Source organism: Mauremys reevesii, linkage group 15, assembly GCF_016161935.1.
Source record: "Mauremys reevesii isolate NIE-2019 linkage group 15, ASM1616193v1, whole genome shotgun sequence".
NCBI lineage: Eukaryota > Metazoa > Chordata > Testudines > Geoemydidae > Mauremys > Mauremys reevesii.
This window is the reverse complement of record NC_052637.1, coordinates 11,222,219-11,250,191: the sequence shown is the minus strand read 5'-3', so window position 1 is coordinate 11,250,191 and position 27,973 is coordinate 11,222,219. Positions and strand designations below refer to the sequence as shown.

Here is a 27,973-nt window from a genome sequence, read left to right as displayed (position 1 = left end):
AGCAGCGGCGCATGCGTAGAGACGGATTTACTCGCCCGGAGGCGGTTATTTTCCCGCCCTTTCACTGCCCGAACGGATTTTTTTTAACCGCTGCGTGGTTTCCGGCTCAACGAGCGAGTAGCCCCCACATTACTTTGGGGGATACTAGCTCCTCCCCACACCCCGTGTCAGTCTTTCCCGCCAAATATAAACGTGTGTCAAATTCACCTCGCAGGGCAGGAAGGTACAGCCGCCATTTTATAAAATGGGGCCGTTTGTGATTCAGTGGCTCTGTCAAAGCCTATGGGGCAACCCCCCCCTCTCCACACACACCCTGTACACACACTCCTAAAAACGCCAATGGGGTGCCCACTAATCCCACATGGGCTTATATCAAAGCTGTGAGGCACCAGTTTTGGCACATTTCATGCTTATGCTATGGCGATGTTGGCGATATTGGCTCATGCCAAGCCAGTGTGGGTGGATCCCCTAACAAGGCCACTTTAATGACCAAAAAACAAAAAAGCCAGGCTCACATTAACAGACAGAAAGTCCCAATATTGCCATGGGATAAAATGCTGTTGGCGTGTGCCAATTTGGACATATAAAAATCCACGATATGGACTCATGGCAGTACTCTGTCGGCAAACACCAAATGCTCAACGGCAGGAAAACATTGCATAGTTGCATTGTCAAAAGGTGCATCATCCAAAGCAGGGAATCCTGTGTAGATGTGTGACCAGACACCATTGGTATTCACTAAACCCGTATTGGTGGGACAACAGAAATCCGTGTTGGCCCATGTCATAGCCTATAATGTCAGATGGAAATAATCCCTCTACCAGCACCTGTGAAACTGCCATTGGTGCACCCCAAACCTGCACTGAAAGCCTTGCAAAACACTACAAATACACTTTGGAAGTAGTTGCCCTAATAGCCGTATAGTTCCCACTCAAAACTTGCACACACAATTGACTAGCCCAAGATCACAAAATGAAGCTATAGAGAGTTAGCGTGTGTGAAGTGATAGCGTTTACTGGATCAACTTCTTTTGATGTAAGAGACAAGCTTTTGAGATACAGAGAGCTCTTCTTCTGGACCAGACCTGGACCAAGCTCAAAAACTTATTTTTTATTGAACCAGCTTCTGTTGGTGAAAGAGACATCACCTCACCCACCTTGTCCCGCTAATATCCTGGGACCAACATAGCTACAACAACACTGCAAAGTGAAACTACGGCAGAGTTGTGAAGCAACTGCAGGAGCCTTAATTTCAGTCCCACCTGTTCTAACCACTAGAAAACAGGCTTCTCCCAGAATTGGGAATAGAATCCAGTAGTCCTGCCTCCCAGCCCCCTAGACTCTACTGCCTGCACAGAAGAGGGGATAGAAACTAGGAGTCCTGACTCCTAACCACTAGACTCCACTTCTCTCCCACAACTGGAACAGAACCCAGGAGTCCTAACTCCCAGCCCCACCCTGCTCTAACACAGGCCAAACTTGCATTGGCACACTGTAGACCCCATGTGCATTGGCAGAAGTAAAAAGATGGATTAGCTCATACCCAAAAGCTGGGCATCTCTGGCAACCGTGCTACTCTATCACCATTGACATGCACAGGACTCTCCCAATGTGGCTTTTGGACACTATTAAAAGAATTAAAGTTGCCCCTTCAAAATATTAACTAGACTGGAAGAAATGTCATTTCCCAAAAGGACATGGCCAATTTCACACATGGGTTGTCCAGAACTCCAAAATGAGGATTGACAGAGTTTCCCCAAATAGCCCTTTAAAGTATCCAGTGTCCATTTTAGTGGCCAAATGTGGGATTTTGGTTGCCACCACTTTTGAAAACTGGGCCATTTTTTTCTTCACAGAGGCAAGAGGTTTCTGAAGAAAAATATCCAACTGGTTATTTTGATGCTGCATAAAAGTGTCAGTGTTTCCACTTCAGCTTTTAGGGTGGAATTTATAAAGCAGCATAAGGAAGTTAGATGCCTGAATTCCATAATTCAATGGGAATTGGACACCTAACTCTCTTAGGCCCCTTTAAGAATCCCAGTTTGTATGTTTGTTTTGCTCTATAGGTTTGGTGTGGTGAGTGGCAGATTCCTTTCCACCGGGGGTATTTGTTTTGGAGTCAACACCCTTGCTATTGGCTCCGTTGAAATGTCCGAGTGTGAGAACATGTTGCTGTGCAATTACCGCAAGTGCCGTGTCAAGCTCTCAGGCTATGCCTGGGTCACGGCTTGCTCACACATATTCTGTGACCAGCACGGTAGTGGGGAATTCAGCCGTTCACCAGCAGTCTGTCCTGCCTGCAACAGTGCCCTCTCTGGCAAGCTAGATATTGTCCGCACTGAGCTAAGTCCCTCTGAAGAACACAAGGCCATGGTGTTAGCTGGACTTCGGCCAGAGACTGTGCTGGACATCAGCTCCCGTGCACTCGCCTTCTGGACATACCAGGTAAATCCACCTCAGGTGGGGCATCAGCATGATGTCCTAGGATAGGTAGACAACTTCAAAAGTGTCTCTGAAAATATAATTGGGAAGAGATTTTGTTTGTTAAAGGAATGAAAGATCCAAAATTCAGTCCTTATGGCTACCTATATCTCGTACATGGAGGGCAGAACTGACACCTAGGTGACTCCAAAGGGAGGGCCACCATGCTATATTTTTTGGCCTGAAAACTGTGGAAAGGAGCCAAAGGGAATGGAATAGGATTAAGAAATCCCATTGTTTGGTTTTGTTGGGACCACAGAGAAGGTTCACTCTCTGGTTCAAAATCACCGGAGTGTGGCATTTGCACTTCTCCCTCCCTCCTTCTCTGTCCAACTGTCAGTGTAAAACATTATCACTCTATTAGCCATTCCTCTCTTTCTCATCTGTCACCATGGAAGGTTCTCTCCATCTTTGCTATACATTCTTTCTTTCCTTACATCACAACAATATCAAAGCACCTTACAAACATTCATGAATTATCCTCAAGGAGAAGTACGTCTCTATTACTATCTCCATTTTACATGTAGGGAACTGAAGTACGGACATTAAAGCAACATTTTTAAGTGTCCACTAATTTTAGGAGCCTCGCATTAGAGTGCTCAACGTGAGACCCATATTACCTGATTTACAGAGATGCTGTGTGTGACAGGTTGAGTCACAGAAACCCTCTTGGGACTGCCACCTAATGTGCTGAGACTACTTCTGAGCCCATTTTCCCTGCCAGCTTGGGACTTCAGTAGCCTGTCTTGTTGAGACAGACAAGCTAGCCTGCTACAAACACAGACCCAGGTCTGAACCACATCCCCCACAAGCTGAAGACTTAACTGAAACAGCTTATAAAGTGATCCTGTCTCTAGCACCCAGATACCCAGTTCCCAATACCATAACCGTTTTGGATAAACTGATTTATCCAAAGCCCAAATAAATCCGTTTTAGTCTGTATAAAGCTTATACAGGGTAAACTCATAAATTATTCACCCACTGATAGAGAGATATGCACAGTTTTTTGCTTTGCCAGGAATTAATTACTTGCTCTGGGTCAATTAATAAGCAAAAAGTGATTTTATTAAGTATAATAAGTAGGATTTAAGTGTTTTCAAGTAATAACAGACAGAACAAGTAGATTACCAAGCAAAATAAAAGAAAAACATGCAAGTATAAGGTTAATACAGTAGGAAACTAAATGCAGGTAAATCTCACCCTCAGAGATGTTCCAATATGCTTCTTTTACAGACTAGACTCCTTCCTAGTCTGGGTCCAGCAATTACTCACCCCCGTAGTTACTGTCCTTTGTTATAGTTTCTTTCAAGCATGACTTTGGGATGGAGAGGCTATCTTTTGAGCCAGCTGAAGACAAAATGGAGGAGTTTTCAGGGCCTTATATAGTCTTTCTCCTGTGGGTGGAAACCCCTTTGTTCTCCTGTGTAAAATTCCCTCAACAAGATGGAGTTTGCAGTCACCTGGGCAAGTCACGTGTCTATGAATGATGCAGCTTTTTGCAGGCCGACACCATTCTTTACATGTTAGTGTGAATGTTCCCAGGAAAGCTCAGATGTGGATTGGCACCTCACAAAATACATTGTTAGTTAAGTGTTTCTTGATTGGGCACTTACTGAGAATAGTCCTTTCCGAAGAAGCTGACCAAATGCTTCACTGAGGCTACTTAGAACCAAACAAGTACATAGTCAGTATTCATAACTTTGAATACAAAAAAAGATACACACATACAGACAGCATAATCATAACCAGCAGACTACAACCTTTCCATAGACACCCCACTTGGCCTCCTTGTACAAGACCTGGTGCAACCATAGGGCCCTGGTTACAACAAGGATTTATACAGTCACAGTTTATGTCAATAACATCACACTGTGCACCCCACAGCTCTTATCAGCTTCAGCTGGAGTGTGGAGTGCTCAGCACATCTGAAAATCAGTCCGTAGATGTCTCATGTTGGCAACCCTAAATTTGTGGTCCCTCTTGAGAATATTGACCTAAGTGACTTACCCAAAGTCACTGTGGCAGCAGTGGGAACTGAATCCAGATCTCATAAGTCCCAGTCCAATGCCTTAACTCCAGACCATCCTTCCTTTGGTACACTGTAGTGATGCTACGATATCTCAGATGCAGTGACTTCACTTTCCTTTGACAATCAGTGGTCAAAGAAGCCTGTCACACCTGTCATAATCTCCACATGGCAGGTTCACCAGGAGCGCCTGTACCAGGAATACACCTACAGCAAGGCTGAGGGACACCTGAAGCAGATGGAGAAGGTGTACACCCAGCAGCTGCAGAGCAAGGACATGGAACTGACCTCCATGAAGAGCGAGGTCTCCTCCCTGAAGAAGGTGCTGGAGGAGTACAAGAAGAAGTTCAGCGAGCTCTCTGAGAAGCTCATGGAGCGCAACCGCCAGTACCAGAAGCTCCAGGGCCTCTATGACAGCCTCCGCCTGCGCAACATTGCCATAGCTAATCAGGAGGCTGCCCACGAGCCTCCCATAATGCCTCAGCCTGCTGTCTTTGGCTTCCCATTGGGTAAGATCTGTGGAGAGTTCTCATTTCACTACTCACAGAGGTTGCAAAAACTGGCATAAGGAGGCACTACACTGACACTGTTAGTGGAGGGGACACGGGTTTAGTGGGCTATAGAGACTGAACTTTCCCTCCATGCCATAGGACAGGAGGAGGCACATATGTGTGTGCGTTTGAAGGAGAAGGGCTTCACACAGAGCAGTCACTCTCCAAGTGCTGTGAAATATTTGATTAGACACTCCTGTGTGAGACAAGTTGATGGGTTCTCAGCTTGGACAGTTGTCCATCTATCAAACCCCACTCACACTAATAGCCCCCCTCCTTGGCAGCCTAAGAGGAGAGACCATGGACTGAATGGGCCATGGAGATTAAGCTCCTTTCTCCCCCCTCAGAGGGGATTTCTCCAGAACATGGGTTAATTCATGCCCTGAATCCGAAAGCTTTGAACATCCCTTGCAATTTCTCCAACCTTAGCTAGCCATGTGGTATCACCAACGCACAAACTTTACTGTGAGTCTCTGGGCATTTGGTGTGTTTAAAAAAAGGGTAAATTTCTAGCCCCCATGGTTGCAGAGAAAAGAGGGAAACTGACCAATAAATTCTACAGAACCAGAAGGAAATTTTTTATATAATATAATTTTAAGAACATCATGATTTTGTAAGCAAATCTCATGAATTTTAGGGGCTGGATTCTTGAGCGTTGCATTTGTCTCTTTCGTGGCTGGTACCTCCTCATCAAAAGGTTTATGAATCCAGGCTAATGGATTTAGGTCTAAATCAAGTCTTCAAATTCCACCATGTCCTGTGACAAACCCAACCTTAGCTCCTGTATTTAAATCAAGCCATGGTCACTCATGGTCTTAGATTTGGAGATTCTATGTTCAATCCCCGAATTGTCACACTACTGTAGTCACTTATGTCTATCCTGATAGAGAGTCCAGCATCCAACTGACCCTGTATCATCTCCTTCCTAGGTAATGCTGCCAGGTTCCCTGGGGATGCCACGCCGGTCCGGGGCAGGTGTGGGGAGGGAGACTTCCACTTCAAACCCTTCTTTGCCACATCCCCACCTGCGGGTGAATCCAGCAACAGCTTCTTCACCTTCTCCTCTCCCAGCAATGAGCTGGAGCCACATCCTGGAGCCAGCAGGGCCTACAAGATGAAGAGGATATAGCCGGTAATGTGCCTTCCACACCTGCCTCTTGGAAATTCAGCCCCTCTGTCAGTGGGGGAAAGAACGAAAATGCATATTGTCTGGATTTGGAATTCTCCTCAGTATTGGGATATTTCTTTTAGGTATTGTAATGTAATCAACCTCTGATTGGCACCGGCAGATTGTCTTGACCTCTCATCCTAGACTGTAATGCCCTGTCACCTCTGAGTGTCAATTTCATTGTCACAATCTGTCACCAACAGACTGTCCCTCAGACTGTAAACCTCTCTTACCCTTGGATTGTCCCTCTCAGATTGTAAAATTGACACCCTCTGACCAGGGGTGGCTCTAGCGATTTCGCCGCCCCAAGCACGGCGGCACGCCGCGGGGGGCGCTCTGCTGGTCGCCGGTCCCGCTGCTCCGGTGGACCTCCCGCAGATGTGCCTGCGGAGGGTCCGCTGGTCCCACGGCTCCGGTGGACCTCCCGCAGGCGTGCCTGCGGATGCTCCACCGAAGTCGCGGGACCAGCAGACCCTCCGCAGGCACGCCTGCGGGAGGTCCACCAGAGCCGCCTGCCGCCCTCCCGGAGACCGGCAGAGCGCCCCCCGCGGCATGCCGCCCCAAGCACGCACTTGGCGTGCTGGGGTCTGGAGCCGCCCCTGCCTCTGACTGTAGTATCCCATCGCATTTGGACCAAGAACCTCAAGGCACGTTAATACCTTTGAGGATCTGGGCCTGGTTCTGATGTACTCTGCTTAATAGGTTACAAATTCATTGTTGTTGTCTGTGTGTGAGAGATAATGTATTTGTGTGTGCGTGCGTGTGTGTCTATGTGTGCATGCAAATCTATGCGTGTATCGTGGTGTGTTTGCCTCTGTGTGTGTATGTGGGTCAATCTATGTGTGGGTGTGTTTGTCTGTACACATGGGTGTATAAATCTAGATAGCTGTGTATTGTCTCTGTGTGTAAGTCAATATGTGTGCTTAAATCTGTGTGTGTATTTTGGTGTGTCTTTCTTGTGTATGCGTACAGATATACATGTGGGTAGGTGCCTCTTTCTGTGTGTGCGTTTATCTCTGAATGGGGGAGGGTGCGTAGCTCCATGGGTGTATACATGCATAGTTCTGTGTAAGTGTGTTTTTGCTTCTATATTTATGCTTGTGTTCATATGTGTGTGTATATTTCTCAGTGTTATCCAGTGTGTTCCCCTAAGTACGCTCCACCTCATCCTTCCCTTTGCAGTTATCCCCCCCACTTAAAGTTCAGCCATGTTCATTTCACACTCATTAATTTAGCCCTCACTTTCATGAGGATTTATAATCTTTGGGCCCCACAATGGGAGAAGCAGGGTTGATTTTGGCATCTCACAACCGATGGCTTTGTGCACTGTATAAAGTGACCTTTGTAAATAGGTTGTTCACCCTCTCAGAAATAAGGATTAGCAAAAAAAGATCTTTTGTATCTTGGTTTCTAGTTCTTGTTGGATCAAGGATGTCTGCAGTGGGGGAGGCGGGCAGCGTGGGGAAGGCAGGTTGGGTGTGGGGGTATGAGATCAGGGAAGGATCCCAGGAGTGAGGGAGGTAGGTAGGTGGCGTGGGGAGCACAGGCCAGGTGGGAGGGGAGTGGTAAACTGGGGAAGGGATCCCAGCAATAGAGGAGACAGCAGCGTGGGACATGCAGGCAAATTGGGGAGAGATCCCAGCAGCAGGGAGGAGGGTGGTATGGGGAGTGCAGGCCAGGCTGCAGGGGCATGGTAAATTGCGGGAGGTGGGCAGTGTGGAGAGTGCAGGCTGGGGGTGCTGCAGGGGGAGGATTGGTGAGGGAACCTGGTAGCTGGCCAGGGGGGTGGAATCAGAAAGGGATCCCAGCAGAGATGGAGGTGGGCAGTGTGGGGAGCACAAGCCAGGTTGCAAGGGAGTGGATGTAAATCAGGGGAGGTGGGTGGCAGGGTGTGCTCAACCTGGGGAGGGGTTGGGCAGCACAGGCTGGGTTAGGGTCATACCTCCCAATATTTCAAGTGGCTACAGTGGGATGGGTGCTGCCCCCAGGGGAAAAGAGGCCCGTGGATGCAGGGGCTAGGTGCTGCCTGGGGGTGGAAGGCTCCTGGAGGGACAGGTGCTGCCCCCAGGGTAGGTGGGGGGTGGGTTGCAGAGTGAGCCTGTCTCATACTCATCCTATAGTGGCAGCTCCTGTCCTGCAGGACTGGCTGGGCTCAGCTCCCTGCTCTGGGCGTTACGCCCTGGTTCCTGGTGTGTGGAGTCACAGCAACGTTTGTGTTTGGCCTGGCCATGCCCTCGCTCCCCCCTCAGCAGGGCTGGGCCAAATATGAATGTTGCTTCAACCCCATGTGCCAGGGATCAGGGCAGAATGCCTAGAGCGGGGAGTCGAGCTCAGCCATCCCCACAGGATATGAGCCGCTTCAACAGTGACGGGGGGTTGGGGTCAAAGCGGGACAGTCCCACAAAACCCAGGACCGTTGGAAGATCTGTAGGGTAGCCACCTGTTAGATACAGCTGGGATGGTCCTGAGCCCATCACACTGGACAGCTGATAGCACGAACCGAGCACCCAGACAGACTTCCCAGGACAACTATCTCAACAAAGTGAAAAGGGTTTTCCTGGGAAAACCTGGACAGGCGGCAACCCTAGCAGAGCATGGAATTAAAAAAGGATCCCAGGAGTGGGAGAGGTGGGCAGTGTAGGGAGCACAGGCCAGGTTGTAGAGGGCTGGTAAATGGGGGGAGGTGGGAGGTGTCTGGACCAATGCAAGTGTTGTGTGGGTGGGTGGTGCAATGCAGGGGCTGGCGGGGAGGAGGAATGCAGGGGTTGCGATGCAGGGAGTGTGTGGGAGGTTGCAATGCAGAAGCGGGGGGGAGTAGCGATCAGGGCTGTGTGTGTGAAGAGCAATGCAAGGGCTGTGGAAGGGGGGCTGCAGTGCAAGAGCAGTGTGTGTGGGGGGGGGGTGCAGTGAAGGGGCTGAGTGTGTGTAGAGCATAGCATTCCCCCTCCAGCCCAATAGATGTCCCTGCCCTGTCCAAGCTCCGCTCTCCTCTGGTGAAGGTCAGAGGTGGAGGAAGGGGAAGAGCTGGGCAATCATGGTTGAGGAGGGAGAAGGAAACCACCACCTTGCAAACCCGGCAAGAAGTCCCCTCCCCGACCCTTCCCACACACTGGTGCCTTCACACACAGCAATGCTCGCATACACACATTGATTCCTGCATACACACACAGCGATCCCTGCACACACACACACAGAGCAATACACATGCACTGTTCCCTGCACAAACAACACATACTCTGATCTCTGTGCGCACACACTGATCCCTGCATACACACACACAATGACACACACACTCTGATCTTGCACACAAACACACACTGATCCCTGCACACAGCAGTACACACACATACACACACACTGGTCTCTGCACAAACACGCACACTAATCCCTGCACACCGATCCTGCACGCATAGCAATGCACACATACACACTGATCACTGCGCACACACATAGCATACACAGACATATACAAAGCGATGAGAACACACAGTGGTCCCTGTGCACACACATAGTTACACACACACTCTGATCCCTGACCCCCACAAACACACAGACACACACACACACAACGACACATACAGACACTGCTCCCTACACACACACACACACACACAGAGTGATGAACACACCCACTGATCCCTGTGCGCACACACAGCAATGGACACACACAGTGATCCCTGTGCACACACATAGTGACACACACTGATCACTGTGCACACACACACTGATCCCTGAAGACACACACACGACACGCACAGATGCTGCTCCACACACACACACACACACACACACACAGTGATCTCTGCACACACACATAGCGATACACACACACTGATTCCTGCACACACACATACTGATCCCAGCACACACACAGCGATGCACACACAGACACCCCCCCCCACACACACACAGCCTTGCTGTATAGCCCCCCTTAGACTGCCTTCTGCTTTTGCAATCCCTGTATGTGATTTAGCCTCTCCATTTTTCCATGTGCTTTTCTCTGTGCCCTCTCTCTGAGCATCTGGGCGGCTTTAGCCATTTTCCTTTTGCTTTTTAAAGCCTCCAGCCCAAGATCGGTGCAAATAACAGGCCTGCAACAGGAAACAGGGTCCTTGTATGCATCAGGCGAGGTATTTCCTGTAGAGACAGGGAAGTGTTAGTACCATTGTACAAGGCACTGATGAGACCTAATCTGGAATAATGTGTGCAGTTCTGGTCTCTCATGTTTAAGAAAGATGAATTCAAGCTGGAACAGGTGCAGAGAAGGGCTACTGGGGTTATCAGAGGAATGGAAAACTTACCTTATGAGTGAAGATTCAAAGAGCTTGCCTTGCTTAGCCTAACCAAAAGAAAGCTGAGGGTAGATAGGATTGTTCTCTAGAAATATATCAGAGGGATAAATAGGGAGGGAGAGGAGTTCTTTAAGTTAAGCGCCAAAAACAAATGGATATAAACAGGCCCTCAACAAGTTTAGGCTCAAAATTAGGTGAACATTTGTAACCATCAGAAGACTGAAGTTCTGGAACAGCCTTCCAGGGGAGCAGTGGGGGCAAAAAACCTAACTGGCTTCAAGACTGAGCTTGATAAGTTTATGGCAGGATGATGGGACTGCCTACGATGGCATGTGGCCCATTGGCGACTGCCGGTAGCAAAAATCTCCAATGGCAGGTGATGGGACACTGGATGGGTAGGGCTCTGAGTTACTACAGAGAACTCTTTCCCAGGTATTGTCTGGTGGGTCTTGCCCACACGCTCAGGGTCTAACTCAGAGATGGCCAACCCTGTGGCTCCAGAGCCACATGTGGCTCTTCGGAAGTTAATATGCGTCTCCTTGTATAGGCACCGACTCCAGGGCTGGCACTACAGGCGCCAACTTTCCAATGTGCCAGGGGTGCTCACTGCTCAACCCCTGGCTCTGCCACAGGCCCTGCCCCCACTCCACCCTTTCTCACCTCCTCCCCTGAGCAACCGTGCCCTCACTCCTTCCCCCATCCCCCTAGAACCTCCTGCATGCCACAAAACAGCTGATAGGGAGGTGCAGGGAGGGAGGGGGAGGCGCTGATCCATGAGGCTGACGGTGGGTGGGAGGCGCTGAGAGAAGGGGGAGCTGATGGGGAGCTGCTGACATATTACTGTGGCTCTTTGGCAATGTACATTGGTAAATTCTGGCTCCTTCTTAGGCTCAGGTTGGCCACCCCCATTCTAACTGATCGCCATATTTGGGGTTGGGAAGGAATTTCCCCCCAGGTCAGATTGGCAGAGACCCTGCGGAATTTTTGCCTTCCTCTACAGCATGAGGCATGAGTCACTTGCAGGTTTAAACTAGTGTAAATGGTGGATTCTCTGTAACTTGAAGTCTTTAAACCAGAGGTTTTCAAACTGTGGGCATGCTCCCTAAGGAACATTCAGAGGGGTTCCGGGCCAGCACCGCGTGGGGGTGGAGGAAGGTTGGAGAGGGAGCGCCACCTCCACCCCTGACTCACCTCAGCAGGCCATCCAGCCTGTGGGGCAGTGTAAACACCTGCACACCCAGTTCTGGCTCCGTCTCTCCCTCTGCCTCCAGAGACCATAGCACCACCTTCCCCCACCCTGAAAACCCCATGGGAGAATGGCAGGTATTGGGGGCGGGGTACAACCCAAAATTGTAACTTAAAGGGGGGGCTCAGCTCAAAAAGTTTGAAAACCGCTGCTTTAAACTATGATTTGAGGACTTTAGTAACTCAGCTGTAGTAAGATGAGGCCCTGAGGGAGCTGAGGAGGCGAGCGAGGAGTCAGTGGCTGACCTGTTCTACTGATCTGGTCTGGCTCCCATCCCCTCTCCAAGGGTTGCAGCTGACTGGAGGTGCTGCCTTCCATGCCTTCCTCATTCACACCTCGTTCATTCAACAGGGCAATTGATTACAACGTTGAGGGAAGATCTTATTCTACTTCTACCAAAAAACCATTTTTCTTTTACCTTAATTATACTACCTTAGGGTCTCACTATAACATATTACCAAGGTTCAATACTGCTGTTTTGGTAGGGCAGCACTGGGGAAGGAGGGTTTGTTTCCGCGGGGGGGCATAGTGTGGGGGGGGGAGTATTTCAGGGTGGCTGGGCAGCACTGGGCGGGGAGTATTTCAGGGGGGCTGGGCGGTGCTGGGGGGGGTGTTGTGTTTCGGGGAGGGGCTTGGCGTTGCTCAGGGGTTGGGTTGGCGGGGCCGGGTGGGTTCGGCCCTCAGCTGTTTTCTTTGGAGTAATATGGCCCTTGCCGCTTTACAAGTTGTGCAGGTCTGCCTTATATCATAGGCCCGGTATATGGCCTAAGGCCTGAGCTAAAGTAATGGTTAAGACTTTGCTAACATAAAGCAAAGCAAAGCTGTAAGCTAAAGACAGGCCCTGCTTACAGAAGCTGGCAAGAAGAAGACTGATGTTTCAAAAACACACTTACCTAAAAGGTACTGGACACTAGAGATATAAACATATGCCAGGATGGTACCAGAATGCTCTGATACTAACACATTTCACATAGAACATGCTGACCCATCCTAAAGACAGGGTCAAAAGGATAATATGATGGATAGAATTGTTTTGCTTGAACCTGTTAGAAAAATAGGCCAATGCAAGCCTGTTAGCAAAGACTAGGCCCTTAGCATGGGTAGACTCAAGGCCCTTAGCATAAGTAAAATCAAGGCCTTGAGATGCAAGCAGAGAGAAAAGCCTGTGTCAGCTATTATCAGCTTAATGCTTGGTTTGTACTAGTCCATGCTTATCAGCAAGGCCCACGCTTGGCGTAGCATATGTGCAGCTGTCTTTTTCTGCTTATGGCCAAAAGCAGTTAGCCTAATGGGTCATCTTCTCATGCATGAAGCCAAGAGTAGTTAGTATGATAATATAAGGGGTTAAAGGGGATATCTTATGTCTTCCTTACAATGATAAATGTATCCGTGCAGCTGCACTGTTATCATGATGGATGTATCCGTGACAGTTATGCATATCTTGTTCCTTTTTGATTGATATATGTATTCTATGTACTTCAATATTCCCTATAGATACATTTACAGGACCTATAGGGTCAGCCAAGTAACGCAAATAAGACGTCAACAAAGTTGTTTGTTTCGGGGTATAAAGGTAAGCCCATCCGGCCATGTAAGGTGTGTCTCTCTCGGGCATTAGCCGGGACGAGAACACCCGCTCAGCTGATCGATCAATAAAGCTAATGGTACTCGTCTACCTGTTTCCGTGCTTCCTTGGCGTAATTGGGTAAGCTCCAGGGAGAATCGGGCCCTTTTGGCTAACAAACCAACATGTACAAGGTGATAGGTGGCACCATACTGTGTAGAGGGGTTGTACCTCAATACGTCAGAAGTGATGTGTAACTTGTTTATACTTGTGTATAAGACTGCACCCCTGTGTAGTTGTCTTGGTCTGGCCTAGGGGGCCGTGGTAATTCCCGCCACTGACTGAGCCGGTCCATGTCAGGGAGCACATATGTACTAGCAGAACTGTAGACATCTGATCCAGGGAGCTGGAGACTGTTTTGTCTGGCAATAAACCTGGCCGGGTGCCTTTGTACCTTATCAGAGTCTGTGGTCCTTGAGGTTTCTCTGGGGATCTGCTGTGCCAGCTATCTGCAGAGCCGGGGCAGCACGCAGAGGGAACACACACACACACAGCTGACTATTATGATCATTGAACAGCACGCTCTGCAACTTCCTGCCCTTCACCTAGCTCTAGGGAGAGGAGAATATACCCCAGTGATATCCCTCCATTCAGCCCTCCATTCTCAGCTATGCAGCTATGTCGCATCATCCCTCCATCTTCAGCTATATCCATTCTCAGCTATGTCCCACCATCCCTCCATCCTCAGATATATCCATTCTCAGCTATGCCCCACCATCCTTCCATCCTCAGATATATCCATCCATCCATCCATTCAACCCTCCATCCTTGATCATAGAATCATAGAATATCAGGGTTGGAAGGGACCTCAGGAGGTCATCTAGTCCAACTCCCTGCTCAAAGCAGGACCAATTCCCAACTAAATCATCCCAGCCAGGGCGTTGTCAAGCCTGACCTTAAAAAGCACTAAGTAAGGAGATTCCACCACCTCCCTAGGTAACCCATTCCAGTGCTTTACCACCCTCCTAGTGAAAAAGTTTTTCCTAATATCCAACCTAAACCTCCCCCACTGCAACTTGAGATCATTACTCCTTGTTCTGTCATTAGGTACCACTGAGAACAGTCTAGATCCAGCTATGTCCCACCATCCCTCCATCCTCAGATATATCCATTCTCAGCTATGTCCCGCCATTCCTCCATCCTCAGTTATAGCCATCCCTCCCTCCATCTATTCATCCTCAGCTGTATCCATCCATCCCACCATCCATCCTCAGCTATATGCCTCTGTCCATCCATTCATCCATCCATCCTCAGCTATATCCGTCCATCCATCCTTCCATCCATCCTCAGCTATATCCCATCCATCTTCAGCTGTGTCCATCCATCTCCCTCAGCTATATGCTTCTGTCCATCCATCCTCAGCTATAGCCATCCCTCCACCCATCATTATCTGTAGCCATCCATTCAATCCTCCATCCTCAGCTATACCCCTCCAGCCAGCCAGCCATTCATCTTTGATGCCCTTTGTCCTTCTGTTCTCAATACTAACCTCTTTGTCTTTCTGCAACAGATATCCTAGGAAATGCCTACCTCTCGCTGTTCTTCAACACAGGCCAGAACCCCAATATCTCCCAGCAGGCCCTAAGTGCCTATGCTTAGGCAGTAGGTACTGCTCTGTCTTCTGTTGGCTGCAAGGGAGCCCTGTTCTGCAGGGAGCGGAACAGAAGGCTCAGTAAAGGGCACTCTTCTTTAGGAGCCAATGCTGGTGCCAGTGCTCCAGCATCACACTGGAGGTGCTGTGCTGCAGAGAGCAGGCGGGAGGCTCTGTAGGGCATGCTCTGCCATTGATTTTCTCTCCACACTAGGAAAAGGTGGATCCTACAGCATCCTGTAACCCAGACCTGCACCTCAACAGAGCTACAGTGAGAAGGTGGGAGGGAGGAGAGCGGAAAGTGTGATTGAAAGGCATGGGGGCTCAGTAGGGGTGCTCTCTTCTGGATGTCAGTCCTGGCATCAGTGCCCCAATGTGGTTTTAAAGTTGCACTGAGCTGCAGGAAGCAGGGCCAGGACTCAGTTGGGGTGCTTTCTCTTTGGCTGTCTAGTTAGAAAGAGCTGTGGTGTACTCTGGGTGTGTGTCTGTGTCTGTCTGTGTGCCTGCTGCCCCCTGCTGGAAGGAATGAGCTCTGCTCAGGGTGTCTGTATGTCACTGCTACTTTCTGGTCTAACCACTAGACCCCTCTTCCCTACCAGAGCCAGGAACTGAACCCAGGAATCCTGCTTCCCCGCACACGCTTCTCTAACCCAGTGGATCCCACCTCCACCTTGAGCCAGGAATAGAAACCAGGACTCTTGGCTCCCAGCCCCCTCACTCTAACCCACTAGACCCCCTCAGGCCTGGAACAGAACCCGGGAGTCCTGGCTCCAAGCCTTGCTTCTGTAGCAATAGCATTGTGCTGTGTTTCTCTTGGGTCAGCTGCATAAATATGAGGAGAATTACACGGCAGCCCTGGAGGGTTTTTTCCATGAAGCATCCCTTGAGCCAGCCTGGCCCAAACCCTGGCAGCCCCAGCAGCAGCTCTTGGATTTCCTGGAGTGTCTCACCAGACTCCTGAAGAACATGGTAGAGCATCCGCCCTGCTCCCTGCCCTTCCCTGCCTGGACTACCTGGAGACATGTCTCAGTCAGTGACCTTGCCATCCTTCCTCCCCATGCACGGCAAAGTGAAGGGTAACAAACTGCAGAGCACACTGTGAAGCCTGCACCCATCCCAGCTGGGCCCCTGTGGGGATGGGTGGTACCAGGGGTCCTTGGGCCAGAAGGTGGCACTGGGGCATCGGCTCCTGAGCGCCCTGCGGCTGTGTGTGAACATTGGGGCCATAGTGCTGGGCAGGGTGGTCTTCAGCCTTACCACAGATGAGAAAGTGCCCTTGTGAGTACCGGCCTGTCCGTCCATCCATCTTTAGTGCTTTCTATTGATGTCACCTATCCATCTTCCGCATCATCCATCTGTCCATCCTGTTGTCTGTCTGTCTTGAATTCTGTCCATTCGTCCATCCTGCTACCCATCTGTCAGTCCAGAGCCCTGTCCATCCATTCATCCTGCTATCCGTCAGTCACTCCCGAGCTCCATTCAGCCATCCATGCTTCCTCAGTTCCATCCACCCATCCATTCATCCTCATGACCATCAGTGTGGCCTTCCATCCATCCATCTATATATCCTCAGCACCATCCATCCGTCACCTCAACTCCTGTCCCAGCACCTTGCTCATGCTCTTGCCTGGTTTCCTGGCAGCACGTTCAGCCTGCCTGACTCCGAGGGCCCCTGTTTTGCTGTCACTGTCTATAACATGGTGCAGAGCTGGGGTGTGGTCATCGGTGACTCAGTGGCCATCCCTGAGCCGCACATCCAGCACCACCACATCCAGCACCAGTTCAGGCTGGTCCTTAGTGCTGGAGGGATTCGTAGGCCTGGCCCTGTGGGGGAGGAGGGATATGGGAAGTCACCAGAGATAGCAGGTTGAAACAAGACTGTAGCCCTTTGTCAGTTAAAGGGTTAATCCCCACCCTTTCCTCACGCCCCTCCCTCAATCTGTTGTTTCCTCCCACCCCCACTGCAGTGGTGGGAGGCATGAATGAACTCGAGACTTCCTGTCTGCTATGTGCATCACTTCCTGTGTGGAACGTTAGACCTCAGTTACAGGGCCACGGACCCCGGAATGTTGGGGCCACAGACCCTGGAATTGGGGCCTATGTCACCATAATAACATAAGAACGGCCATACTGGGTCAGACTAATGGTCTATCTAGCCAAGTATCCTGTCTTCCAACAGTGGCCACTGCCAGGTGCTTCAGAGGGAATGAGCAGAACAGGCAATCGTCAAGTGATCCATCCCCTGTCCTCCACTCCCAGCTTCTGGCAAACAGAGGCTAGGGACACTCAGAGCATGGAGTTGCATCCCTGCCCATCCTGGCTAATAGCCAATGATGATGGCTAATAGCCAATGGGCTATTAGCCCATCCTGGCTAATAGCCATCCTCCATGAATGTATCTAGTTCTTTTTTTAACTCTGTTATAGTTTTGGCTTTCACAACATCCCCTGGCAAAGAGTTCCACAGGTTGATTGTGTGTTGTGTGAAGAAGTACTTCCTTTTGTTTGTTTTAAACCTTCTGCCTGTTAATTTAATTGGGTGACCCCTAGTTCTTGTGTTATGTGAAGGAGTAAATAACACTTCCTTATTCGCTTTCTCCACACCAATCAAGATTTTATAGATCTCTATCATATCCCCCCTTACTCGTCTCTTTACCAACCTGAAAAGTCCCAGTCTTATTAATCTCTCCTCATATGGAAGCTGTTCCATACCCCTGATCATTTTTGTTGCCCTTCTCTGTACCTTTTCCAGTTCCAATATATCTTTTTTGAGATGAGGCAACCAGATCTGCATGAGTATTCAAGGTGTAGGCATATCATAGCTTTATACAAAGGCATTATGATATTTTCTTATCAGCCCTTTCCTAATGGTTCCTAACATTCTGTTAGTTTTTTTGACTGCCACTGCACAGTGGGGGCAATGTGTGTTTCCCAACCCTCTTGTTATGGAGTAGAGGTGGAAGTGCCTTTAAATTGAGGGAGGGGGATCGCAATTCCCTACCCTGGTGTTATCCACCCCCACATCCAGGGAGGCAGAAGCCCACTAGTTTCACAGGAGTGCACAGCAGGGGAAAAAATAATTTTGACACTTGCTGGGAGACTGGGCACCTCCTCCCTCACTAGAGCACATCTCAGTCTTCTGTAGGAAGGCAGGGGGATGACACTCTGGCTTTTCAGGTTTTTTACAGCTGCCTAGGGAATTTGGGCTCCCAACCCCTGTTAAATTTGGGGACCCAGATCCCTTAGGCAGGTTTAAAAACCTCAGCACATGAAATGGAAATCACCATCAGTAGGATCTAGAGCTAATGGTAGAATTTGCCCTGCCTCTTAAATGGGTTGGGAAATTTCAACCCATTATGTGCAAACAGTCATCAGTAGGATTCAGAGTTAACGACCCTTCTGACTGACTTCTCTGTCTCCACAGTACCCCCAGAGCGTCTCCTTCCCTGAGATCCTCATGGAGACCCCACTCGTGCTGGTGGTGAGCAGCAAGACACAGGAACCCTGTATCCATCAGCTACTGTGGCCTACCACACACAGAGCAAGTGAGGCCGTTGGGGAGAGAATGTGCAAAAGTAGCGCCTTGCCCTCTGCGGCTGCTGCTGTGGGGGTCGGACTTATCCTGCTGTCTGCTGCCCCCACCCCCAGTGGATCCCAGAGGCATAATAGCTTGGAGAGTCTTGTGGGGCCAGCAGGATACAGGGGATTTACAACTGGGTATTGGGGCAAAGGATGGGGCTTGAGAACAGGGCGATCCTCTCTACAGAGAGGGACTGAGATAGCTGGGGTGTGGGGCATAGATGGGCGAGCTCTGAATGGGGCGATTCCCTGTACAGCGAGGGACTGGTGCAGCCGGGTTGGAGGGTATAGATAGGAGCTCAGAATGGGATGCTTCCCCCTACAGAAGGGACAGTGATCCCTCTTTTCTCATTCTCTCTCCACTCAGCATGGTCCCATCTCACATGGCAATGAGCTGTACCCAGGCTCTGCCCCCTGGCAACCCAATAAACCATCCCAATGGGCTGATCCCAGGTGTGAAGAAATCTCACTGGGACTAGGAGACCCCGAACCAAGCCCATCAATGCCCCCCTCCATCCACACCTCTTCCCTGCCCTTTCTCCTTCTCCTCTCCCTTTCCACACTCCTCATTTCTGTTTCCTTCCCCCTTGGCTGGAATCACTGGCTCCAACCTCCGTGGTTTCACTGGTTTATGACTTGTGGATATTTAAAGGCATCTAATGGGCGTTGTAGCAACCAAATCTCTGAGAGCTTTGGGGATCGGACTTCCTTAGTTGCCTTTCAGAACAGGTCTGGCCCAGTGCCTGGCTCTCCATATATACAGAGCGCAGCATATTTATTTTGGAAGATTTGATTTGTTTTATAATTTTATATGTTTAAAGGTTTTTCTTTTCTTCTCTAATGAATAAAATCTGTTATCGATGTGGTTCATGGTCAGTGAGTTGTGTCTGTCTGTCCATTCCCCTACGCAACCATCTGCGTGTCTGTCTCCTTAACTACTGCTCCATGTCCATAATGTGTCATTTATTTCTCTCAGGAAGGTAAATTGAGATGGTCACTGGTCAGCTCTGACTCTGACCACCTGCTCAGCCGCCCTTGGCTACAACAGCCCAGTGTGTGGCTGAGCCACTCGGCCTGCCTGCCCCACCAATGCAAGAAAAATTGCCGAGATGGAAAAGGAGGCTCAGGCAGATCCACAGTGAGGTTTACGTGCCTAAGTCCAGCATTTAGATCCTCCAACCTCCCCACTCAGCTGCTGCCTCACCTGGTAGGTCCCTAGGTTCAGGCCCGTGGGCATGTGTCAGATGCCTCAGTCCTGGCTCAGTCTAAGGCCTGACAGGATTCACAAAGGAGGCATTCCCCGCCTAGCTCACCTGCAGGCTCCAACCCGGTGGGCGTGCTCAGAGCATACCCTGGAGCGCACCTCCCAGCTCGGGTGCCTCACAAACACAGTCAGTGGAGGAGGAGGGGGTGCTCCTGTGTTCTCTAGAGCTCAGTGGCTGGAGCGCTCACCCAGGATGGGGGAGACCCAAGTTCAGATCCTTGCTCTGCCTGATGTGGAGCAGGGACCCGGCTCCAGCTCACCCATGCTAGGGCCCTGCTTGCTGGGCGACGGGGGCGGGGCGGGTCTGATCTGGGTCTTTCTCAGCCTCCTGTGGAAGCTGTTCCACTGGGTGTCAAATAATCAAACAGCAGCAAGCTGGTGGGACTGACTTTATGGGCCAGTGGTCAGGGCACCCAGCCGGGTGGGGGAAAGTCAAGCTCAAGTCCCTGAGTCAACGACTGCTTCATACAAAGTGGAACAGGAGAGACTGAGAGCCAGCCCCTGTGCACAGCCCAATGACCGTGGTCAGGGCACTCCCCTGCGCCATAGGAGACCTGCGGACAAGTCTCTACCCACATCATGCAGAGGGGAGCTTGAACCGGGGGAGGCGCTCTGACCCAGGGTTGGCTCTAGGCACCAGCCAAACAAGCAGGTGCTTGGGGCAGCAATTTCCAGGGGGTAGCATTTTGGCCATCCTTTTTTCCTTTTAACTCACTTCCTCCCCTCTCACAACCCTGCAGAAGCAGAGCCACGGAGCAGCTGGGGATCCAGCATGGGATCTGAGAACGCACGGGACCCTGGGAGCTGTAGTTCGTTGCCTAGCTCCCTGCCTATAGAGCTGGCCCTGGAGCAGGGAAAGAACTACATTTCCCGGATTCCTTGGCTGCTATCAACAGGAAAGGGAAGGGTAGAGAGTGAGGTAGCTGAGCCATGCTGCGAGTCCAACGGGATGGCACTGTGAATGGGGAACAAGTGTGCCCAAGGAGGAGAAGGCTTTGCCCCAGATATCCCCCTCAGAAGACTTCCCCAGACTGCATTAGGGATACTGGTGTGACCTTACCTTGCAGCTCACAAAGAAGGAATTGGGTGGACTAAATGGACAGTGTACCTCTCTATTTGAAGCCTAGCAAGGGAGGTACTTGGATCCCACTAGAATTTAAAATGAAAAGTAAGGGAGAGGAGGCTTTGCTAGGGGACTTGGGCAGCTTTAGATACAGTACCAGGCATGTAGGAGGATTTCCACTTCTGAGCCATGGAAGCAGAAATTGACTTTTCCTTTCCAGATTTAGCTAATATTCAGAAAGGGAATCTAGCAGCTGCCTTCCAGATTTGAACACCCAGAAAATTCAGGAGTGCTCAAGCTCAATTTGGGCAGCTGTTACTTCATTTCTCCCAAATCAAATATACTGATCTACTGTAACTTGCTGTAGAAAAAGGAGGATAAGAAATGAAGAAGCAAGAAATGCTTCCCCGTGTTTTTTAGGACTGGAATTGCTATTTTCAACAGCTATTGCCTTTTTTTTTTAAGTTTTATTTGTTTAAAAGGAAGACAGTGATATTGCATTGGCAAATTCCCCAAAGAAACAAAGAGTGGGACAAAAGAATAATAAAGGCACCTCAAAGTTTCCTCATTTATGTAGGGCAGTCTTATAATATGCATCCAGATATCCTCCAATCACACAAGCTGAAAATTGTTCCCCTTTACTGCAGCTCTGTAACCATATGGGAACCAATCCTGTCTGTGTTCTGTCCACATCCAAAATTCCTGCTGAATGACCCGCCCTGGGAGCAAGTTACCAGTGACCCAGGGCTGGGACAGCAGGAAGGTGCAGGTTGCGGGGGAGAGCCCAAGGCTGGGGCGGCAGAGGAGTGCGGGTGGGGTGGGGAAGCCCAGGACTCGGGCAGTAGGGGAGTGCGGGGGGGAGCCCAGGGCTGGGGTGGGGGGCAGCCAAATTTTTTTTGCTTGGGGCAGCAAAAAACCTAGAGCCGGCCCTGCTTTTACCCCTGGGCTAATGGTTACTGGGGGGGGCGGGGTCTGCTGACTCGTTTTCTGTGAGAAGGGCTGATCTGGCTGAGGCGCTGTCACGGAGTTGCCTATGCCCAATCTCCTGGGAGTTTCCCGTTACTGGGCTGGCCCCAAGGATCCACACAGCTCCATGGGGCCAGGCTTCCATGGCTCTGAACCTGGGCCTTGGGGCACCAGTGATCCCTGTCTCTCTCCGGTCTCCCTTCAGTGAGTCCAGCTGAGCCAGACTCCTGGGGGAGGCTTGATCCACCCCTGTGGGGCGCAGTGTCCTCAGGCCATATCTGCAGCAACACCAGGCAGCCTTTTCAAACCAAGGGGACCCTTCATCTGTCCTCTGGCTACAGACTGGCAGTCTTCAGGTTAACAGAGATAACAAAGCTGAATGGACCTGGAAGACTCAGCTCCCCGCTCTGCCCAAGCCCCCCAGTCGTGATGCACAGCCCACACCCCTCTCCTAGCACTGAGATCTGAACTCCGCTCTCTCAGGAGATGGGATAACTTTTACTTTTAATTGCCTGGCTGCAACTTTTCAAGCAGGAACTGGCAGCAAACTCAGCTCAGTTCTTCAATTGGCTTCCCCAGCGGCCCAAGTCATCAATACCCAGAGCAAGCTAATTCCACCAAGGAATTTGCACTCTGGTCTGTATGATTTATTAAATGGCTCTAACTCCCGTGAAAGATACTGGATGGAAACCCCTCAGTGATGGACAGCCTCTGTTCATTAATTGACACAGCACAGGCAGTGGGAGCACGGTCTACTGGTCAGAGAGTTGGACTGGGAGCCATGACTCCTGGATTCTTTTCCAGCTCGGGGAGGCGGGGCAGTTGGGTCTAGTGGTTTAGAGAGGGTGGGGAAAGGGTAGTCAGCACTCCTGGTTTCTATCCCTAGTGCTGGGAGAGGAGTGGGAAAGTGGGATTGAGTGGGTTACAGCAGGGGGCTGGGAATCTGGAGTCCTGGGTTAGGGTTTAAGATCAGAGAGGACCAGCAGATCTCTAGTCTGACCTTCTTTTGATCAGAGGCCACCAACACCACCCAGCAACTGAAATTAGAGCAAAGTAGAACAGCCCTCAGGAGGCTAAACTATGAAATGCCACAGGCAGAGAACAGGACGGACTGAGGGGCACCAGTCCCCGAGGCCCCAGCAATTGCAGGGAAATGATTACGTGAGATACACCCAGCTAATCCTGGCAAGTGACCCGCACCCATATGCTGCAGGGGAAGGCAAAACCCTCCCAAGGTCACTGCCAATCTGAACTGGGAAGGAAGCTCAAGAGGTCATCTAGTCCAGTCCCCTGCACTCATGGCAAGACTAAGTATTCTCTAAACCATCCCTGACAGGTGTTTGTCCAACCTGCTCTTAAAAATCTCCAATGATGGGGATTCCAAAACATCCCTAGGCAATTTATTCCAGTGTTTAACCACACTGACAGTTAGGAAATTTTTCCTAATGTCCAACCTAAACTGCCCTTGCTGCAATTTAAGCTTCTTGTCCTATCCTCAGAGGTTAAGAAGAACAATTTTTCTCCCTCCTCCTTGTAACAATCTTTTATGTACTTAAAAACTGTTATCATGTCCTCTCTCAGTCTTCTCTTCTCCTGACTAAAAAAAACCATTTTTTTAAAATCTTCCCTCATAGGTCATGTTTTCTAGACCTTTAATAATTTGTCTTGCTCTTTTCTGGACTTTCTCCAATTTGTCCACATCTTTCCTGAAATGTGGTGCCCAGAACTGGACACAATACTCCAGCTGAGGCCTAATCAGTGCGGAGTAGAGTGGAAGAATTACTTCTTGTGTCTTGCTTACAACACTCCTGCTAATACATCCCAGAATGATGTTTGCTTTTTTTGCAACAGTGTTACACTGTTGACTCATATTTAGCTTTTGCTCCACTATGACCCCCAAATCCCTTTCCGCAGGTTTTCCAACAAGTTATGCACCCTCTTTATAGTATCTCCCTCTAGGTTATGTTTCCCTGGTTTGTTTATGAGAAGGTCATACGAGACAGTATCAAAAGCCTTACTAAAGTCAAGATATATCACATCTACCACTTCCCCCCATCAACAAGGCTTGTTACTCTGTCAAAGAAAACTATCAGGTTGGTTTGACTCGATTTGTTCTTGACAAATCCATACTGACTGTTACTTATCACCTCATTATCTTCTAGGTGTTTGCAAATTTATTCCTTAATTATTTGCTCCATTATCTTTCTGGGTACAGAAGTTAAGCTGACTGGTGTGTAATTCCCCAGGTTGTCCTTATTTCCCTTTTTATAGATGGCCACTATATTTGCCCTTTTCCAGTCTTCTGGAATATCTCCCGTCTTCTATGACTTTTCAGAGATAATTGCTAATGGCTCAGATATCTCCTCAGCCAGCTCCTTGAGTATTCTAGGCTGTATTTTCAGATTGTGGTGCTCGGACTCCTGGGTTCTGTCCCTGGCTGTGGAAGGGGAGTGTGGTCTGTAACATAAAAATATAATATCACCATGATTTTGGTCCCACCTGCACAAGTGTCAATCTCTTGACATCACTGGGGTTGCTCCTGATTGCCAGCAAAGAAAAGAAGAGCAGAACTTTACTCTCTGGATCTAAATGTGATACCACATTTATGCAGGTAACAATCTTGAAATACAGCTACACAAAAAGGGCAGAGATGCGAGCCAGCCTCCCTGCACACATCCGGTTTGCTCTCCTGTCCTCTGCATACACACACATTGAGCAGGGCTCATTTCCGCCAGCCAGGACACCCACCCACACACTCCTCCTCCAGCTTCCATTTGTGTTCTGGTTGTATCATTAAACAGGCATTTTTATACTACGAGTGACTCCTAGAGGTCATGCAAAATGCTGTCTGTGTTCCTCCTGCGGGATTGGAGTCAGCAACCCCAGAGGAGAAAGGCTCCATATCCCTTTGCCTACCCCCATGACTGACCAGTCCCTGCAGACTGGGCCAGAGCAAAACCCCCTACTGCTCCCTCAGCAGTGTCCTCTTCAGAGACTCCTTCATCTCCTTGTTTCTCAGACTGTAGATCAGTGGGTTGAGCAGATGGCCAGGTACCTATCGAAGGCCATAGCCGCGAGGAAAAAGCATTCAGTGGCTCCCATGGAGAAGGTGAAGTAGAACTGCACGAAGCAGGCCTGGAAGGAGATGGGGATGCCAGGGGACACCAGATCTGAGAGCATCCGTGGCACCGTGGCTGTGACATAGCAGATCTCCAGCCAGGAGAAGTTTCCCAGCAGGATGTACATAGGCAGGCGTTGGAGGTGAGGGTCCTGCAGCACGGCCCACAAAATGCACAGGTTGCCTGCCAGTGTCCCGGTGTAGGCGACGGAGAGAAGGGCACAGAGGAGATTGTGGCTCAGCTGGCCCAGGGAGGAGAAACCCAGCAGGATGAACTTGGACATCGGGATGGTGCCATTGGTAGGATTTATCAGGGGTCCCTGGAGCTGAAAGGAAACAATCAACAGGACACCAAGGTTCTACCCAGGGCTCTGTGAGGGGAGAGGGGTCTAGTGGTTACAGTAGTATGGAATAGTATGTGCACGCACCCCCCCACACACATACATGTAAGGCGGGTCTCCTTCCTTCCAGTAGCGGGCAGTAACCTTTGTCTGTCTCTTTCTCATGCACACATAGAACAGGGCTCATTCTCTCGAACGCGGGGCAGCAGTGACACACACTTTCAGAGTCCTTCTCTCTTTCTCATACATATCACATTTCAAACTCCTTCTGGAATCTGACACACAAGCTGGGTTTATTCTGTGTTTGCAACCCTCAGGACTGGATGAAGATCCTGCATTGAGGCACTCGTCCAGCTGTCTTGTTTGGGCAACAAACTCTTGCTCATCCTTCCATAGTTGGAGACGCTTCTATGGACCAGTCTAGGATCACAGCAAGTGATGCTCAGAGAAGCAGGGTGAGATGATTTAATGCTGCACTTCAAGGCTAAAGTGAAATTGACTGGGCTAGGGCTGCATCTTTAGGCACCTAAATACCTTTGAAAGTCTGGCCCTAAATCCCTTTTGGAAATGGGATTAGACTCCTAAACAATTTAAGTACCTTGGAAAATTTTACCCCCTATCTTTCCCCTGCTCTAACTAATGATGACACAGAATTGAATCAAGAGGACTTTTTAAAATTCCTTACCTTGAGTCTGGACAGATCCAAAGACGACATCAATCATGGATTGGCCCTAACAGCTCTGCAGAAGGAAAATCTAGATCTGATATTAAAAAAACCCAACTCTATTAATATCAATATGATTAAATTTTGCAATCAATCGTTACATGTGAAATATTGAGAGTCAATTGATAAATATACTATTTATTGATTATTGTATATTGTATTAGTTATTATTGTGGTAGCACCTAGGAACCCCAGTCACGGACCAGGATCTCATTGTGCCAGGTGCTGCACAAACACCGTGGAAAAAGACAGTCCCTGCCCTAAACAGTTTACACATTATATTTTCCAGATTAGATTAAAATAATGGATTATGAGCAATAGATTATATTAACTACAAGATTCAGAATGTATAATAAATAATCACATGATATATTAATTTTTAAATTTGATTAAAATGTAAAATTAATAATTATATATCAATTCCTATTTTTGATTAAAAGAAAAACTAACTATATCAATTCCTATTTTTACTTAAAATAATAAATTAAGAACTATATATCTTATCAATTTCTACTTTAAATTTAAATAAATGAATAATTATATATTATGTTAAATTCAATTTTGATTAAAATTATAAATTAAGAATTATATATCACATTCATTCCTATATTCAATTAAAATATTAACTCATTAAGTCCATAATATGTTGATTTCTAGATTCACTTCACATATTAAATTAATATTTATATATCATGTTAATTTCTAGATTTATTTAAATATTAAATTAATAAGTACATAGTGATGTATTCCAGATATCTTAAACATGCTACTGTAATATTTATATACAATATGAATGCCTATTTTGACTAAAATAAATGAATAATGATATATTCTTATTTTTCATTAAAATAGTAAATTAAGAATTATATATTACTTTTGTCTACATTTTATTACAATATTAAATTAGTAAGTACATTTTGGACTAATTTCCTGATTTTATTAAAATATTAACTTAATAGTGATATATTTCCTAGAAGTGCTTAAAATATTAAGCTAAAGTATATAAATTTATAGATTTTATTAAAATGTTAAATTAAAAACTAAATATATTTTTAGATTTAATTAAAATATTATATTTGTAGTTTTATTTTTAACCTCTAGAGCTGACTAAAATATTGAGTTATTATTTCTATATAGGATATATTTCTAGTATCAGTTGAAATATTGGGTTAAGAATGATATATTACACTAATTTCCAGGTTAAATTCAAATCTTCTAGTAGTAAGTGTATATGATATTAATGTATAGATCAGATTGGTACAATTCAAATAGAGAGATTGGAAATGTTAAATCAAATACATATATTTTCCATGTATTTTCAGATTTGATTAAAATAGTCCTACATAAATTTCAGGTTCCAGTCAAATCCAAGTATCTGCTCTGATCATCTGAGTGCAGAGAATATATAACAGATCAGAATCTCATCTACAAAGGAACTGTAAAATATTTTTTCTTTTCTTGCTTCTTTATGAAAGAGAAAAAGAGCCCACTCTAAAATGTTTTAAAGCATTTTTTTTCTATTTGTTTTTAACCAAGCCATAGATCTATCTATCTATCTATCTATTCTTAGGCCTGGTCTACACTAGGACTTTAATTCGAATTTATCAGCGTTAATTCGAACTAACCGCTCAACCGTCCACACCAGGAAGCCATTTAATTCGAACTAGAGGGCTCTTTAGTTCGAATTTGGTACTCCACCCCGGCAGGTGGAGTAACGCTAAATTCGCACTTGCTAGCTCGAATTAGGCTTGGTGTGGATGCTAATCGAACTTAGCAGCTTCGGGAGCTATCCCACAGTTCACCACTCTGTTGACGCTCTGGACAGCATTCCGAGCTTGGATTCTCTGGCCAGCCACACAGGAAATGACCCGTGAAAATTTGAATTCATTTTCCTGTCTGGGCGGTTTGAATCTGACGTTCTGGTTGCACATCGGGGCGAGCT

At 48.3% G+C, this 27,973-nt stretch overlaps 2 protein-coding genes across 6 annotated transcripts in view; one reads left to right on the top strand and one right to left on the bottom strand.

The window, feature by feature from the left end:
* Positions 1–26,047, bottom strand: part of LOC120383662 (olfactory receptor 11G2-like) — a 43,014-nt gene extending 16,967 nt beyond the window's left edge. Inside the window, exons 1-2 of the mRNA XM_039501829.1 lie at positions 25,993–26,047; positions 24,896–25,292 (exon numbers count right to left, since the gene is read on the bottom strand). Coding sequence (XP_039357763.1) covers positions 24,896–25,292; positions 25,993–26,022 — 427 coding nt within the window. The 5' untranslated portion in view covers positions 26,023–26,047. The remainder of the gene's footprint in view (positions 1–24,895; positions 25,293–25,992) is intronic.
* CCNB1IP1 (cyclin B1 interacting protein 1) lies at positions 51–19,407 on the top strand. 5 transcript variants are annotated; one of them, XM_039501990.1, is made up of 6 exons: positions 51–223; positions 1,856–1,913; positions 2,066–2,444; positions 4,682–5,015; positions 5,987–6,189; positions 18,401–19,403. In XM_039501990.1, the coding sequence occupies exons 3-5, from the start codon at positions 2,148–2,150 to the stop codon at positions 6,184–6,186; spliced, it is 831 nt and encodes a 276-aa protein (XP_039357924.1). In that variant the 5' UTR covers positions 51–223; positions 1,856–1,913; positions 2,066–2,147; the 3' UTR covers positions 6,187–6,189; positions 18,401–19,403. The 5 variants fall into 5 exon arrangements, with proteins under 5 accessions (XP_039357924.1, XP_039357923.1, XP_039357922.1 ...); XM_039501989.1 differs by lacking the exon at positions 1,856–1,913; XM_039501988.1 differs by having other exon boundaries at positions 1,856–2,444.
* Positions 26,048–27,973: the final 1,926 nt, after the last annotated feature.

Excerpts from the sequence above, each read along its gene's own strand:
- CCNB1IP1 (XM_039501988.1), top strand. The coding sequence starts at position 2,046 with ATGTTTGTTTTGCTCTATAGGTTTGGTGTGGTGAGTGGCAGATTCCTT. Across the intron at positions 2,445-4,681 it reads TCGCCTTCTGGACATACCAG|GTTCACCAGGAGCGCCTGTA; the intron begins GTAAATCCACCT and ends TCCACATGGCAG. Across the intron at positions 5,016-5,986 it reads TGTCTTTGGCTTCCCATTGG|GTAATGCTGCCAGGTTCCCT; the intron begins GTAAGATCTGTG and ends TCTCCTTCCTAG.